Genomic DNA, 15,930 nt, shown 5'->3' with positions numbered 1-15,930 from the left:
GTTGTGTGAAACTCTTCATTAATAAGACAGATCAATTTCTTTTTAGCAAGGTACTGCGTTTATTGCGTTGGTGAAAAGACTAGTCGCTTTTTGCAACTTTCAGACATTTATAAACAAGAGATGAGCTGTACATGCCAGTGACTTAAAGGAAAATGTGTGAGTGCAATATGAAACATACAAAGTGGACAAAAATACAAACGTGAAAACGTGTAAAGTACGTGCAAAATAAGAGAAAACATTTATTGCACAAAAATACATACTGTCTCTGAATGTACTAAATACAAATCTGAACTACACGTGAGAGAGAGTGAAGGCTTTGCTTGCTAATAAAGAAATTAATCTAAAGTCGGTAGCTGTAAAACAGCTGTTCATGCTAAAACTGCAACAATGCAACGTTAAAAAACAAATGCTAAAAGTGCTTCTCACGTTCCGATTTTTTACATCACGTTTCTGTGAGTACTCTACATTTATTTCTAAGAAAAAAAATCCTGTAGTCCCTGATCCTAAACAGGGAGTTCAACTGTGCATTTAACGGTGTCATTATAAAACGTTCCTGAACAATCTGACCCTCCAAATACTAGGATGCTACACTGAAGAGAGAGGCTCTTGCCATTATGGTGATCCCTCGCATCCCTTGGGTCTGAAGATAAAGCCTTTTTACAGCCCAGACTTATCAGACTGTGGCCTGCACGGGGTTTGGAGCAAAGCAATGGAGACACCAATGACGTCCAGGAGCTGGTATCTGCAAACATGCATCTTTTTAACCTTTCAAACCATTCAGATTAATAACTGTAAAAACTCTGTACAAGAACACAGAAATCAATGATTTGGGACTTTTGAGGCAATCTACAGTTGATGTCAAAAGTTTACATACACCTTGCAGAATCTGCTCAATGTTAATTACTTTAACTTTTAGGGATCATACAAAATGCATGGTATTTTGTTTAGTACTGACCTGAATAAGATATTTCACATAAAAGACATTTACATATAGTCCACAAGAGAAAATAATGGTTGAATTTATAAAAATGACCCTGTTCAAAAGTTTACATACACTTGATTCTTAATACTGTGTTGTTACCTGAATGATCCACAGCTGTGTTTTTGTTTAGTGATGGTTGTTCACGAGTCCCTTGTTTGTCCTGAATAGTTAAACTGCCTGCTGTTCTTCAGAAAAATCCTTCAGGTCCCACAAATTCTTTGACTTTTCAGCATTTATGTGTATTTGAACCCTTTCCAGCAATAACTGTATGATTTTGAGATCCATCTTTTTACACTGAGGGCAACTGAGAGACTCATATGCAACTATTACAGAAGGTTCAAACACTCACTGATGCATTAAGAGGTGGGGGGTGAAAACTTTTTGAATTTAAAGATCAGAATAAATTTAACTTATTTTGTCTCCTGGGAAACGTGTTAGTATCTCCTGTAGCCTCTGATAGGCAGTACTAAATGAAAAAAATATATTTAGGCAAAATAAGAAAAATCTTCATTCTGTTCAAAAGTTTTCACCCCCCACTCTTAATCCATTGTTTCCTTCTAAATCATCAGTGAGCGTTTGAACCTTCTGTAATAGTTGCATACGAGTCTCTCTGTTTTCCTTAGTGTGAAAAGATGGATCTCAAAATCATACAGTCATTATTGTAAAGGGTTCAAATACACAAAAATGCTGGAAAACCAAAGAATTTGTGAGAACTGAAGGATTTTTCTGAAGAACAGCAGGTAGTTTAACTGTTAACTAGCCATTTTTTTAAAATATAGAAAACTAGATTAGAGTCAATCAAATACATTTTCAAAATGTTTCAGTATAAGCCTTTTTTAGAATAACAAGAAAGATTTTAGTTCTAAAGCTTACAGGATGTTTTTAATAGTACAATGACTTCTTACATATCAAAAGATGATATGAGATCATCAAGAGATTTCTCAGTTCATGACTCTTTAAAGGCTTTTTATGACCCTTTTTAAGACCTGCACAAATAAAATGAACACTGTATGAGTGTGGTAGGGCAATGTCTATGGTAACACATTAAACCATAAAATGACATGATTCACAGTTTAAATAAAGTTTTTTTAAGTTTTTAAAATGATGAACATCACATTTGTGACCCTGGATCACAAAACCAGTCGTATGGGTCATTTTTTCAAAATTGAAATTTATACATCATATGAAAGCTGAATAAATAAGCTTTTCATTGATGTATAGTTTGTTGGTATAGGACAATATTTGGCCAAGATACAACTATTTAAAAATCTAAATATTGAGAAAATCACCTTTAAAGTTCTTCAAATAGTGTTCTTAACAATGTATATTACTAATCAAAAATTAAGTTTTCATACATTTACAGTAGGAATTTTACACAATATATTAATGGAACATGATCTTTACTTGATTTCCTAATGATTTTTGCCATAAAAGAAAAATCAATAATTTTGACCCACACAATGTATTTTTGGCTATTGCTACAAATAAACCCCAGCGACTTAAGACTGGTTTTGTGGTCCAGGGTCACATTTCAGCCATTAAACCACTTTGAAAAGAAAAGGGATGAATCAAATGTATAAATTATTATATTATTCTAAAACAGGGGTGTCAAACTGGATTCTTGGAGGGCCACAGCCCTGCAGAGTTCAGCTTCAACCCTAATTAAACACACCTGATCCAGATAATCATGTCCTTTAGGCTTAAGCCAGGGCTTAACCTGTGTAATTTTTAATAGTCCTTTACAACTGTTGCTTGTCAGTCTGAACAAACATGATGATGATGATGTCACACTGTGTCACACTATGCGTCACGACAGTCAAGACCCATAAAAAGAAAAAAAAAAAAACGGGTGCGCACAAGAAAACTTGTCCTGAGTTTTACATTATCAAACCATACACGTTCGGTGGCTGTGGGCTGTGTTACACACGGGGCTGAAATGTTGGCTAGCATGAAAAGTATATGAATGGTGGCAATACAGGTGTATTTAAGAAGAATAGTGTAAGCAGCACCACACCCACATAAAAACAGGAGTGCAGCCGGAGTTTACCATAGCAAAGGCAACATATAATAAGAATTCTGTGAGCAGCGGACAAGAGTGCCAGAGATTATGACAGTTAGAAAAAAATCTCTACCATTAATTCTGACCATGGCTTGTCCTGACAAATGAAGACAGATTGAGTAGTCACACTGCAGTGTTACTGCAACAGTTATTAATCGGCTGTCGGTGAACATGTCAAACCAGCAATCAAAGACTACAGATTTTAGCCTAGGTTTATAGGAATCTTTAAGGGTTTTCAAAATTGGTCTCAGATGACCAAATCATGGCCAAAATCACACAGCGTGAGCTGGGATTTATTTGAAAGCTACATGTTTTGTGTGTTCGAACAACTCTGCAGGGCTGCGGCCCTCCAGGAACCGAGTCTGACACCCCTGCTTTATCTGGAAATCTTGTCCAAGAAACTTCTGGAATACTGAAATTTATTTTAGTTTTAATTGTAATAATTTTAGTTACTTTTAAATAGAATATATTACGTTAAAATGTTTTGAACAACAATTCTTGGGCCAGGAGTTTCAAATATTGATGGACATTGTTGGGCCTTGGAATTGGACACTGCTTTAACATGAATAAACTTTCTATTTTGGTAAAAATGGACCATATATTTTTATCACATCAAATTTTTGTAGAATAAAATTCTCTTATTCTGAAAACTGTAATTGATAATGTTGCATAACACCAACTGCTACTGACTAGCAATAACACACAGACAGGCTATATGCAGTTTTCTTTTTTAAAAAGCCCATCTGTTAACACAAATGCATGATTGTCAAACCATTTCTAAGGGCTTTAAGGTATTTAAACTTTAATTAGCTATAATATATTTAGGTGTATGGTACTTAGTGTGGTAAATTAGGTAATGACAGACCTATGTTGAAGAGATGGAGGTCCTGTAGGGCTCCTACAGCACTGCAGCCCCCACTGATCAGCACCCTGTTGTCAGACACGGGTAGAGCAGCGTGAAACCTGCACAGAACAATGATTAAAAAAACCTTAAGTCTTCACTTCAAAATACATGAATTTAAGTAGTAAAATTCATATTTTGAAGTCTTACCCACGGGCCAGTGGTGGCATGTTCTCATACTTTACAGCAGTGTATTCCATGAAGCCTTTGAGCAAAAGAGTTTGTATACGAGAGTCTGATAATTTGAACAACACAAAAGACTAACAATTTCAGAATTTTTTTTTTTTTTTTTTTTTAAATGTAAGAGACCCATGTGCTCAGGATCATTACCAAGATCTAGGATGTGAAGATCATTGAGGTATGTGGCAGTTTTTCTTCCACCAAAAATGATCATCTTGTTTGACAGCAGCGTGGTGGAGTGCCTATAATAAAATGACCAATAAGGATAAATTATACAGTTACAACAAATGGACAAAAAAAATACAAATAATAATATTAATAATAATAATAATAATAATAATAATCTCACATTAAAAAAAATAAAATAAAAGGAGAAATCCACTTCCAGAACAACAATTTTCAAATAATTTACTCACCCCCTTGTCATCCAAGATGTCTTCAGTCATAAAGAAATTATGGTTTTTGAGAAAAACATTTCAGAATTTTTCTTGGACTGATATGGTGCCCTGATTTTGAACTTCCAAAATGTAGTTTAAATGCAGCTTCAAAGGGCTCTAAACGATCCCAGCCGAGGAAGAAGGGTCTTATCTAGGGAAACGATCTGTAATTTTTTTTTTCCAAAAATAAAAGAGCACAGGCTTTGGGATGCATGTCCACGATGCTACGAATTTTGAACGGATCTTTAATGTGATTCAGAAAAACGAGTCGTCTCGGGGAGTGATTTGTTCAGTCACGCATGCACAACATCCTATTAGGTTCTGTACTGGAATTAGTTCACCTGTTTCGAGTCCTCAGGTTTTGAGTCATTTGTTCATCCTATGGGGCTGTCAGGTGAGAACGAACGAGTCAAACCCGAAAATTTGTCAGATAAGAGGTGAGGTGAGCTAATTATAGACGAAAGACCCAGGTAAACAATTCATCTTTTCTGTTTCTTATAGCATTATAGTTCTGTCTTATTTGTAGTGTGATCAACATTTGTGTAAGCAGTAGATGTGTCAGGGAAGTAACGCGTAACATTTTAATTATATTTTGCTAAAATGAACGAAATGACTCGAAAAAAAGATTCGTTCATTTTGCTGAACGAGACTCAAAGGTCAGAGTCGGTAAAACAATCCGAACTTTCTGTGTTCTCCGGCTCAAAAAGGTAGGGTATGGCGAAAAACTCCTCATTTTAATAATCTCATTTTATCCTACAACTTCAGAATCGTCCGACATCATTGTACCTTTTGTTTGTAAACAGCGTTTGACTTACTTGCACTTTCTTAGTCTTCTTAGTTCCGCCTGCATTCCCGCGTAACCTTTCGACATGATTTAATAGTACGTACCATAATGGACACGCATCCCAGAGCCTGTGCTACACGAGCTTTTGTGCTTAAAAAGTATACAAATTTTTATTTTTTGAAACAAAATGACAGATCGTTTCGCTAGATAAGACCCTTCTTCCTCGGCTGGGGTCGTTTAGAGCCCTTTGAAGCTGCATTTAAACTTCATTTTTGAAAGTTCAAAATCGGGGCACCAGTGAAGTCCATTATATGGAGAAAAATCCTAAAATGTTTTCCTCAAAAGCCATAATTTCTTTACGCCTGAAGACAGAAAAACATGAACATTTTGGATGAGTAAATTATTTGTGAATTGTTGTTCTGGAAGTGGAGTTCTGCTTTAAAGCATGCTTAAAGTATCATTTCACTCTCATATCATTAAAAACCTGTATGCATCTCTTTCTTCTGTGGAAAATTAAAGTATATATTTAGAAAAACGTTGATTAACTACTCACCCAAACCTAGGCAGAGGACGGTCACCCTCCACAATCGGTTGATACCACAGACCATGTTCAGGGTTAAAAATGTACAGTGCATTACTGCAAACCTTGCCTTCAGGACATCGGCTGGGCTGCACTCCTCCAAATACATACAGCTCCTTCTTATAGACTGTGGCACTGTGGTGCGCCAACGACGGTATATTTCCCTTTGCCTATCCCAACCCAAAACATCAAACATAAATGCAACTGTAATTTACAGTTTCAAGTGATCAAGAGTTTCAAGTTTCAAGATGATGTGTTACACACATCATTTAAAGAAATAAATGATCTAATACTCACAGAAACAAGCTTCCACTTCCAAGTTACAGTGTCCAATATATAAATATCACTGTATCGCTGGCAGTCTCTCAGACCACCGTACACATAGACGGCTTTAGATTCAGGATCAAAGGTTGCTGAGTGACCTTTTGAGCTTGGTGGACTGACCTCAGACGATGAGACGTCCATGGGGAACCAGAAATCATTATCTGAGAATTATTAGAGTTTTAGATATGTTAAAGGTATATGTCAGTATTCATATGAAAATTGTAAAAATAAATAAACAAACAAGCAAATAAATAAATAAAGTAAGTATATATCCAAAGCTATATCAACACTGAATTTTCGGCATCATTACTCCAGTCTTCAGTGTCACATGATACTTCAGAATTCATTCTAATATGCTGATTTATTATCAATGTTGAAAACAGTTGTGCTGCTTAATATTTTGTGGAAACTGTGATACTTTTTTCAGAATTCTTTAAAAAAAATAAGAATTTAAAAAGAACAGCATTTATTTAAAATAGAAAGGATTTCTAACAATATACATATACAGTTCAAAAGTTTGGGGTCAGTAAATTTTTTTCTTTCTTTTTTTTGAAAGAAATTAACACGTTTATTCAGCAAGGATGTGTTAAATTGATTAAAAGTGATAGTAAAGACTTATGTTAGAAAAGATTTCTGTTTTGAATAAATGCTGTTTAACTTATTTATCAAAAAAAAAAAAAAAAAAAAAAAAGGGCAGCACCAACATAGATAATTCTAATACTAAATCAGCATATTAATATGATTTCTTAAGGATCATGTGACACTGAAGACTGGAGTAATTACTGATGAAAATTCAGATTAGCATCACAGGAATAAATTACATTTTAAAGTATATTAAAATAGAAACCATTATTTTATATTGTAACAGCATTTCTGAATATTATTATTTTTTCTGTATTTTTGATCAAATCAGCCTTGATGAGCATAAGGGACTCATTTAAAAAATGATTAGTTTTTTAAAGTCTTACTGATCCTAAACTTGTCCCAAACAATATTCTATATAGTAAGAATGATTTATATACATTAAATTGTAAATATGCTCCCAAGACTAAAATCCAAAAACATATCTAAAGGAAAATTTTAAAATGGTGGCAAGAAACTTCTAGAAACTTAATATAGTAAATAACAAAAAGATCTTAATTTAGAATTAATGAGTAAATAATTACATATAGTATTAAATTAAATAAAAATTATTTAATTAGACATATTTTACTTAATTCTAAATAATTAAATGTAATAATTAAACGTATTTAATAATTATATAATGTATACTTGCTTGAATATGACTAGTTTAGTTATACACTGACCAAAATTATATACGTAACACTTTTGTTTTTGCCCCCATTTTTCATGAGCTTAACTCAAACATCTAAGACTTTTTTCAATGTACACAAAAGGCCTATTTCTCTCAAATATTGTTCACAAATCTGTCTAAATCTGTTAGTGAGCACTTCTCCTTTGCTGAGATAATCCATCCACCTTACAGGTGTGGCATATAAAGATGCTGATTAGACAGCATGGTTATTGCACAGGTGTGCCTTAGGCTGGCCACAATAAAAGGCCACTCTAAAATGTGCAGTTTTATCACACAGCACAATGCCACAGATGTCACAAGTTTTGAGGGAGCGTGCAATTGGCATACTGACTGCAGGAATGTCCATCAGAGCTGTTGCCAGTGAATTGAATGTTCATTTCTCTACCATAAGCCGTCTCCAAAGTCGTTTCAGAGAATTTGGCAGTACATCCAATCGGCCTCACAACCGCAGACCACATGTAACCACCCCAGCCCAGGACCTCCACATCCAGCATCTTCACCTCCAAGATCGTCTAAAACCAGCCACCCGGACATCTGCTGCAACAATCGGTTTGCATAACCAAAGAATTTCTGCACAAACTGTCAGAAACAGTCTCAGGGAAGCTCATCTGCAGTTTGTCTTCGTAACCTACTTAAGTGGGCAAATGCTCACATTTGATGCCGTCTGGCACTTTGGAGAGGTGTTCTCTTCACAGATAAATCCTGGTTTTCACTGTACAGGGCAGATGGCAGACAGCGTGTATGGTGTCGTGTGGGTGAGCGGTTTGCTGATGTCAACATTGCGGATTGAGTGGCCCATGGTGGCAGTGAGGTTATGGTATGGCCAGGCGTATGTTATAGACAACGAACACAGGTGCATTTTATTGATGGCATTTTGAAGAGATCCTGAGGCCCATTGTTGTGCCATTAATCCACGACCATCACCTCATGTTGCAGCATGATAATGCACGGCCCCATGTTGCAAGGATCTGTACACAATTCCTGAAAGCTGAAAACATTCCAGTTTTTGCATGGCCAGCATACTCACCGGACATGTCACCTATTGAACATGTTTGGGATGCTCTGGATCGGTGTATACGACAGCGTGTTCCAGTTCCTGCCAATATCCAGCAACTTCGTACAGCCATTGAAGAGGAGTGGACCAACATTCCACAGGCCACAATCAACAACCTGATCATCTCTATGCGAAGGAGATGTGTTGCACTGTGTGAGGCAAACGGTGGTCACACCAGATACTGACTGGTTTTTGGACCCCCCCAGACCCCTCCAAATACAGTAAAACCGCACATTTTAGAGTGGCCTTTTATAGGCACACCTGTGCAATAATCATGCTGTCTAATCAGCATCTTGATATGCCACACCTGTGAGGTGGATGGATTATCTCGGCAAAGAAGGAGTGCTCACTAACACAGATTTGAACAATATTTGAGAGAAATTTGTGTACATAGAAAAAGTCTTAGATCTTTGAGTTCAGCTCATGAAAAATGGGGGCAAAAACAAGTGTGTTTATAATTTTGGTCAGTGTAGTACTGTGTTCATGCAACTCTTATTAATAAAAAACGCTTTTTTTTTTTTTTTTTTTTTGCATTTTGCAAACAACAATGAATTTTAAAATGATACGCACCAATCTCTAGTTTCCATATAGAATCTTTACAACTAGCCTGGTCATCAGCCTCTCCACCAATCAGAATGGCCGTTTCAGGATCACTCAAACACATGGCGTGGCTCCAGCGCTTTGATGGACAGTCTGAGAATAATAAATAAATTATTAAATACAATAATATTTTGCAATAAAAAAATTGCAATTCCAATTAAAAAAAAATGATAAAATTCAAAAAGTAATAATGATGGCAAACACCAGTAATAATTACCGAGTTTAATATATAAATTATTTATGCTATCAATATTTCATTAGTTATATCAATAAATAATTCTGCAATGCTATGACAATTACAGAGGCTACATTAAGATTCCAAACATGTAAATAAACATTAATCATGTTTGATCCCAACAGAGGAATGTGCCTTTACCAGCCCTGCAGCTCTTCACGCGTTTAACAGCCATCTCATCCTCTAAATCTACTGCAGACATTTTACGCAGCTTGCGCTTCTTTGGGCTTGAAGCTCGCTTTGGATCCTGAGGGCTCTCCGGTTCTTCAGAACTCCAAATATATCCCTTTATTCCAATTATGGAGCGCCTTGGAGTTTTGTCCTTCAAAAACCAAACAAAAGCACAGTACGTTTTATAATTTCACACACTCTCTCCACCTGAAGATTATTCTACTTGCTAGAACTAGTTTGTGGACAACTCCTTACCATCGGCCACACACCCTGAAGCAGAGTGCTTTCCCGTGTCTCCATTTTGCTTTTTCCCAGCTCTGCACAGCTGACGCTTCCCTCGGGAGGAGATCTCTGGGTGATCTTCATAAAGAAGGAGAAGTCATTCTTTGGTGTATTCACTTCATCACAATTCATGTCCTAAGGCATTTTTTAAACCTTATGTCTAGAATTCTAAAAAAAATCTGATGACCGGTTTAAGGGAAAGTCCACCCAAAAATTAAAATTCTATCATCATTTACTCAGTTGTTGGCCCCCTTTAACTTCCATAGTATTTTTTCTATACATCAAGTGTTTGGTTACCAACATTCTTCAAAATATCTTTTGAGTTCAGGAGAAGAAAGAAATTCATACCGGTTTGGAACAACTTGAGGGTGAGTAAACAAGTTCGAAATGGTCTTGTGGCCACTGAACAACAACAAACAGATCATTTCACTGAAGTCATAAGCAAAGTGTGACTCACATCATGACTCTCTCCGCTGCTGAGGAGGGTGCTGGACGGATTGGAGCAGTGGTTTAGCACTAGGCGTTTCCTTGTAATTCGTGGAGTGCTGCTGATAAAACTGGATCTCACCTTTAAAGAATATACAGTTTTAAAATAACAAAAGCAAGACATGCTGTACACATGCAATAGATCTTTAATCTGCACTACCAGTGAGAGAAGTTCGAGGACATGATGTTACGTTGGAATACCTGTCCATTGATGCTGAGCATGACTTTGGCGTAAACTCCTCTCCGGCCTCGCTGTGTGGCTTCAGTGAGAAGTTCAGGAGTCCAAACTCCTTGCCAGATCAGACTCCTTCAGAAAAAGAGTTTCCAAGACAAAGCTTAAATTAAATGTAGGGAATATCAGAGTCTAATTTATTGATTTTTGTTTATTAATATGGGTTTGGTTTACTTTGACAGTTAAAAGTTTGAGATCAGTAAACATTTTAATGTTTTTTTTTTTAAGTCTATTTTATTTATTTGATCAAAAATACAGAAAAAAAAGTTACTTTATAAAATACTATTGCAATTTAAAATAATATTGTAATATTTTAATATACTTTAAAATATAATTTATTTCTTTGATGCAAAGCTGAATTTTCATCAGTCATTACTTCAGTTTTTAATGTCACAATCATTCTAATATGCTGATTTAATATCAATGTTTGAAATATTGCTTAATATTTTTTGGAGCCTGCCATACTTTTTCAAGATTTGTTGATTAATAAAAAGCTAAAAAATAGCATTTATTCAAAATATAAAATTTTAAACAGAAGATTTTCTAACACATAGTCTTTACTATCACTTTTTATCAATTTAACACATCTTTGTTGAATAAAAACATTAATTTCTTTCAAAAAAAAAAAAAAAAAAAAATCTTTGAATGGTAGTTTATAATGTTACAAAAGATTTGTATTTTAAATAAATGCTTTTCTTTTTTAACATTATTCATCAAAGAATCCTGAAAAATGTATCACAGGTTTCAAAAAAAAAATACTGAGCAGCACAACTGTTTCCAACACTGATAATAAACCAGCACATTAGAATGATTTATGAAGGATCATGTGACACTGAAGACTGGATTAATGATGCTGAAAATTCAGCTTTGCGTCACAGGAATAAATTATATTTTAAAATATATTAAAACAGAAAACCACTATTTTAAACTGCAATAATATTTCATAATATTACTGTTTTTTTCTGTATTTTTAATTAAGCAAACACAGCCTTGATGAGCAGAAAAAACTTCTTTAAAACGCCAAATCCCAAAATTTTGAACGATATTGTACATCAGAGTGAAATGGACTATCAAAAATACATATACATGTAAAAAAAATAGGGGTGGGGCTATTCAACTAGTACAACTGATCGGTTGTTGACTGGATGGAGGCAGATCTGGATGGGAACTTGCAGATGATTGTTAGAAAGAGATGGATTGAGAAGTCCCACATACTGTACATACAAGTCCAACAATTTTTATGATTTTATTTTTTACAAAAATTCACTAAAAAATTAGCAAAATTTTAACCATTTAACAAATAAAGACTGGAGGTACCATATTACAGGGATAGATTCATGCACCATGGTACTTCAAGGCACTTTAAAGTCTGTGTGAACCAGTACTTAACACTTATCGTAGTTAGCTGCCAAGGCATTTTTCACTTAAAGGGGCCATGAAATGCTTTTTTTATTACTTTGTACTGTTCTCTGAGGTCCACTTATAATGTTATCAAGATTTTTACATAAACATCATAATTTAGAAATAATAGGCTATTTTCTGTCCTTGTTTGGCCCCCCCCTCATCAGAAAGCTCTGTTTAAATAGACATGGCAGATCGGAAGTAATCGCCCACTGCTATGACTGGCTAACAGTTGTGCATGTTTGACAGCTTGCATCCTTCATAAATGGATGCATATATATTAATAGACAAATAGCGACCGGAACATGTGAAATATGCGATCCGGAACTTCATTAAAAATAAAGTTTATCCAAAGTTGGGATCAGGAGGAGGGCATGCAATTGTTGTCTTTGAAGCCATCTTTATCTTTGGTTTCTGCGTAGACCTGCGTTCACATCTCTTATTCACACTACGTGCATGAATCAGGGCTAAACAGGCAGAGATGTAGAAGCAGGCGTTGATCTTCCTCTGCGGAGGCGGTGTTTAGTCACACTATTACGTCATAAAGTGACACATGCCACAACCTGTCGTTTTGGCAGATTGGCTTCAGTATAAGCTGTTTTTAGACCGAGAAAGTTTTGAGTTATGAAACTTACAGGATGTTTTTATAGTACAACGCCCTCTTATATGCCAAAAGATCAAGGGAATTTGAGTTTCTCAGTTCGTGACCACTTTAATATTTATATTATTTTAATTACTGTAAACAACAGCAGTCAGTTAACCGCCAATTTGGATGAAGGGCTATAATCGAAATATTCAGCGCACTTGCCTGGAGTGAGGTGAAAGAGTCCCGATGACCTGTGATTTGACCTCTGGACCCAGCAGAACCTCCACGGAGATCTCAGTGTCACTGGAAAAGGACGACCATTCCCCTAAACCAAACACTATCAGCTGCTTCGGTAAAGGTAACGGCATCTGAACCTGGTACATCGTACGGTTGACATTTCTAAAAGAGGTAAATTAGAGAAAACAGAAAAAAAAAAGGTTGTCATACAGGGTAGTGATCACAATGGCTAAAACTATAACTATACTATTTGATTGCATAAACGCTTCTCAAACTCAAAAACCACGTTAAGAACTGTTGTAAATGAGGACATTTTATGACAATACACTAAACACACATGCACATATTATATAATTCATGAGTTTCAATTTCAGATAGCCATTTTTTTTTTTTTTTTTACAGTTTTTGGTCTATGGTCAAAACAGTGGTTTTTAATGTTTGTTCCTTTTGCAGAAAACCTATTATTAGTATATCAGTGGGCAATGACGCTGAAAATGCTACTTTTTTTGTAGCCAAGCGATTTCTACCCTGAGTAAAAGTGTGACAACTACTCACTACCTGCTTGGTTAAATGAAATGAAACCTGACACAAACAAAACAATAGTATCTGGTCACAGAGTGAAGTACTTTTCATGAAAGCGCCCACCGTATGAACTGACGAGGCGCTTCACGTAAGGACCAGATGGCATAAAAGTGCACTTTGCCCATGCTGTTGATTCACAATCGATCAAACTCCTCCAGCGCTGTCGGTGTGCGGCCTGCAAGACCTGCAGCCAATCCCGCTCGACCGCTGTCGCATTTATCACCTCCCGTGACACGCGCTCCGCCGCGACCAATTAACATCTCTGACACTCACACGGTTTATGCAGTGACAGCTCTGAAAATATCTAATGTGAACAAGCAAATTAATACATTACAGTATGTATGTAAATACATAATTAACGAAATAATAATAAAAAAAGCTTTCGAAAAAACATTCAGTAGGCCTACGTTAAAATATTTATGTGCATAAATAAATTAACAAAATAATAAAAAAAGGTTTAGAAAAATATTCAGTAGGCTTACATTAAAATATGTATGTAAATAAATAAATAACGAAATAATAATAATTTTAAAAACGTAAAAAAATATTTAGTAGAGCTGCAGTACTACATTTTGTGAAAAAAAAAAAAAAATCACAAAACCTATTTTTTTTCACAGAATGCAATCCGAATAATTTATTTATTTTTAGTTATTTTAAATAAGTATGTAAATAAATAAATAACGAAATAATAAAAAATATTAAGTAGGCCTACTTTCAAATATATAAGTATGTAAATAAATACATACATAAATAATGAAATAATATTAATTTTAAAACTTTAGAAAAATATTAAGCAGGCCTTCAGTACTACATTTTGGAAAAACAACGATTTTCAAAAAACGTTTTTTTGTTTTTTTTTTTCATAAAATGCAATCCAGAATAATTTATTTCATTTTAGTTATTTTAAATAAGTATGTAAACAAATAAGTAACAAAATAAAAAAAAGTTTAGAAAATAATTCAGTAGGCCTACAGTACTACATTTTATGAAAAATAAAGAATTTAGTATGAAACATATTTTTTTCACAAAATGCAATCCTAAATAATTCATTTATTTTTAGTTATTTTAAGTATGTAAATAAATAAATAACTAAATAATACTAAAAAAAAGGTTTAGAAAAAAAACATTCAGTAGGCCTACATTGAAATATTTATGTAAATAAATAAATTAACAAAATAATAAAAAAGGTTTAGAATATAATATGTACGTAAATAAATAAATAACGAAATGATAATAATTTAGAAAACCTTTGAAAAAATATTTAGTAGGCCTACAGTACTACAATTCGTGAAAAATAAATATTCACAAAACATATTTTTTTTTCACAAAATGCAATCCCAATTTATTTCTTTTTAGTTATGTTAAATAAGTATGTCAATAAATAAATAAATAACGAAATAATAAAAAGGTTTAGAAAAAATATTCAATAGGCCTACAGCACTACATTTTGTGAAAACTAAATACATTTTCACAAAACTTATTTCTTTAACAAAATACAATCCTGAATAATTTATTTGTTTTTAGTTATAAGTATGTAAATAAATAAATAACAAAATAATAAAAAAGGTTTAGTAGGCCTACTTTAAAACATATAAGCATGTAAATAAACAAATAACGAAATAATATTAATTTTAAAAACTTTATAAAACTATTAAGCAGGGCTTTAGTACTACATTTTGTGAAAAACAAATACATTTTCACAAAACATATTTTTTTCATAAAATGCAGAATAATTGATTTTTTTTTGTTATTTTAAATAAGTATGTAAACAAATAAGTAACGAAATAATAATAATAAAAAAGTTTAGTAAAAAATTCAGTAGGCCTACAGTACTACATTTAGTAAAAAAAGAAATAATTTAGCATGAAACGTATTTTTTTTCACAAAATGCAATCCTAAATAATTGATTTCCTTTTAGTTATTTTAAATAAGTATGTAAATAAATAAATAACGAAATAATAATGATTAAAAAAAATAGAAAACAATTCAGTAGGCCTACAGTACTACATATTGTATATATATATATATATATATATATATTAAAGGTCTAATTCAAAATTTATTGAACCAAAATATTTTGAATTATAGGTCATACTTAAAAGGTTTTTTTTAATGTGTTTTTGTTATTTTTATATAATTTTTTCATAGTTCTAGTTTTAATTAATAATTAATAATTTAACATATCTTATTTTCATATAATATTTATGTTTTATTTTAGAAAAAACAGCTTTGTGAAAATCACAAACGAGCTAATAGAATGAATTAAACCAATACATTAAAATATGCCAATTAAAAGAAAATAATAATGAATAGCGAACTAAATATGTTGTTCATAAAGTAACATATGATCAATACATTAGCGCTTTTATCTTTTAAAAATGATTATATTCTCCTTTAGTACAAACATCGGATTATAATATTAATATCTCATAGGTATTTATTATAATCCAACATCCTATTTTTAAATAAATACAAAATATACATAATATATAATGTTGTCTT

At 33.5% G+C, this 15,930-nt stretch overlaps 1 protein-coding gene across 2 annotated transcripts; it reads right to left on the bottom strand.

Annotated features, from left to right (window-relative positions):
- Nucleotides 1-51: 51 nt before the first annotated feature.
- On the bottom strand, nucleotides 52-13,653 carry zgc:163014 (uncharacterized protein LOC100038766 homolog). 2 transcript variants are annotated; one of them, XM_051132662.1, is made up of 13 exons: nucleotides 13,492-13,653; nucleotides 12,832-13,008; nucleotides 10,592-10,697; nucleotides 10,362-10,472; nucleotides 9,878-9,982; nucleotides 9,593-9,773; nucleotides 9,187-9,309; nucleotides 6,221-6,408; nucleotides 5,897-6,093; nucleotides 4,273-4,364; nucleotides 4,093-4,177; nucleotides 3,907-4,004; nucleotides 52-742 (listed from the first exon to the last, which is right to left on the bottom strand). In XM_051132662.1, exons 1-13 carry the CDS (start codon nucleotides 13,551-13,553, stop codon nucleotides 504-506), a joined length of 1,764 nt encoding a protein of 587 aa, XP_050988619.1. In that variant the 5' UTR covers nucleotides 13,554-13,653; the 3' UTR covers nucleotides 52-503. The 2 variants fall into 2 exon arrangements, with proteins under 2 accessions (XP_050988619.1, XP_050988620.1); XM_051132663.1 differs by having other exon boundaries at nucleotides 4,093-4,147; nucleotides 13,492-13,650.
- Nucleotides 13,654-15,930: the final 2,277 nt, after the last annotated feature.

The sequence above is a fragment of the Labeo rohita genome, chromosome 17, assembly GCF_022985175.1.
Source record: "Labeo rohita strain BAU-BD-2019 chromosome 17, IGBB_LRoh.1.0, whole genome shotgun sequence".
In the NCBI taxonomy this organism is placed as follows: domain Eukaryota; kingdom Metazoa; phylum Chordata; class Actinopteri; order Cypriniformes; family Cyprinidae; genus Labeo; species Labeo rohita.
The sequence above is the reverse complement of the archived record's forward strand: the minus strand, read 5'-3'. Positions and strand labels throughout refer to the sequence as shown.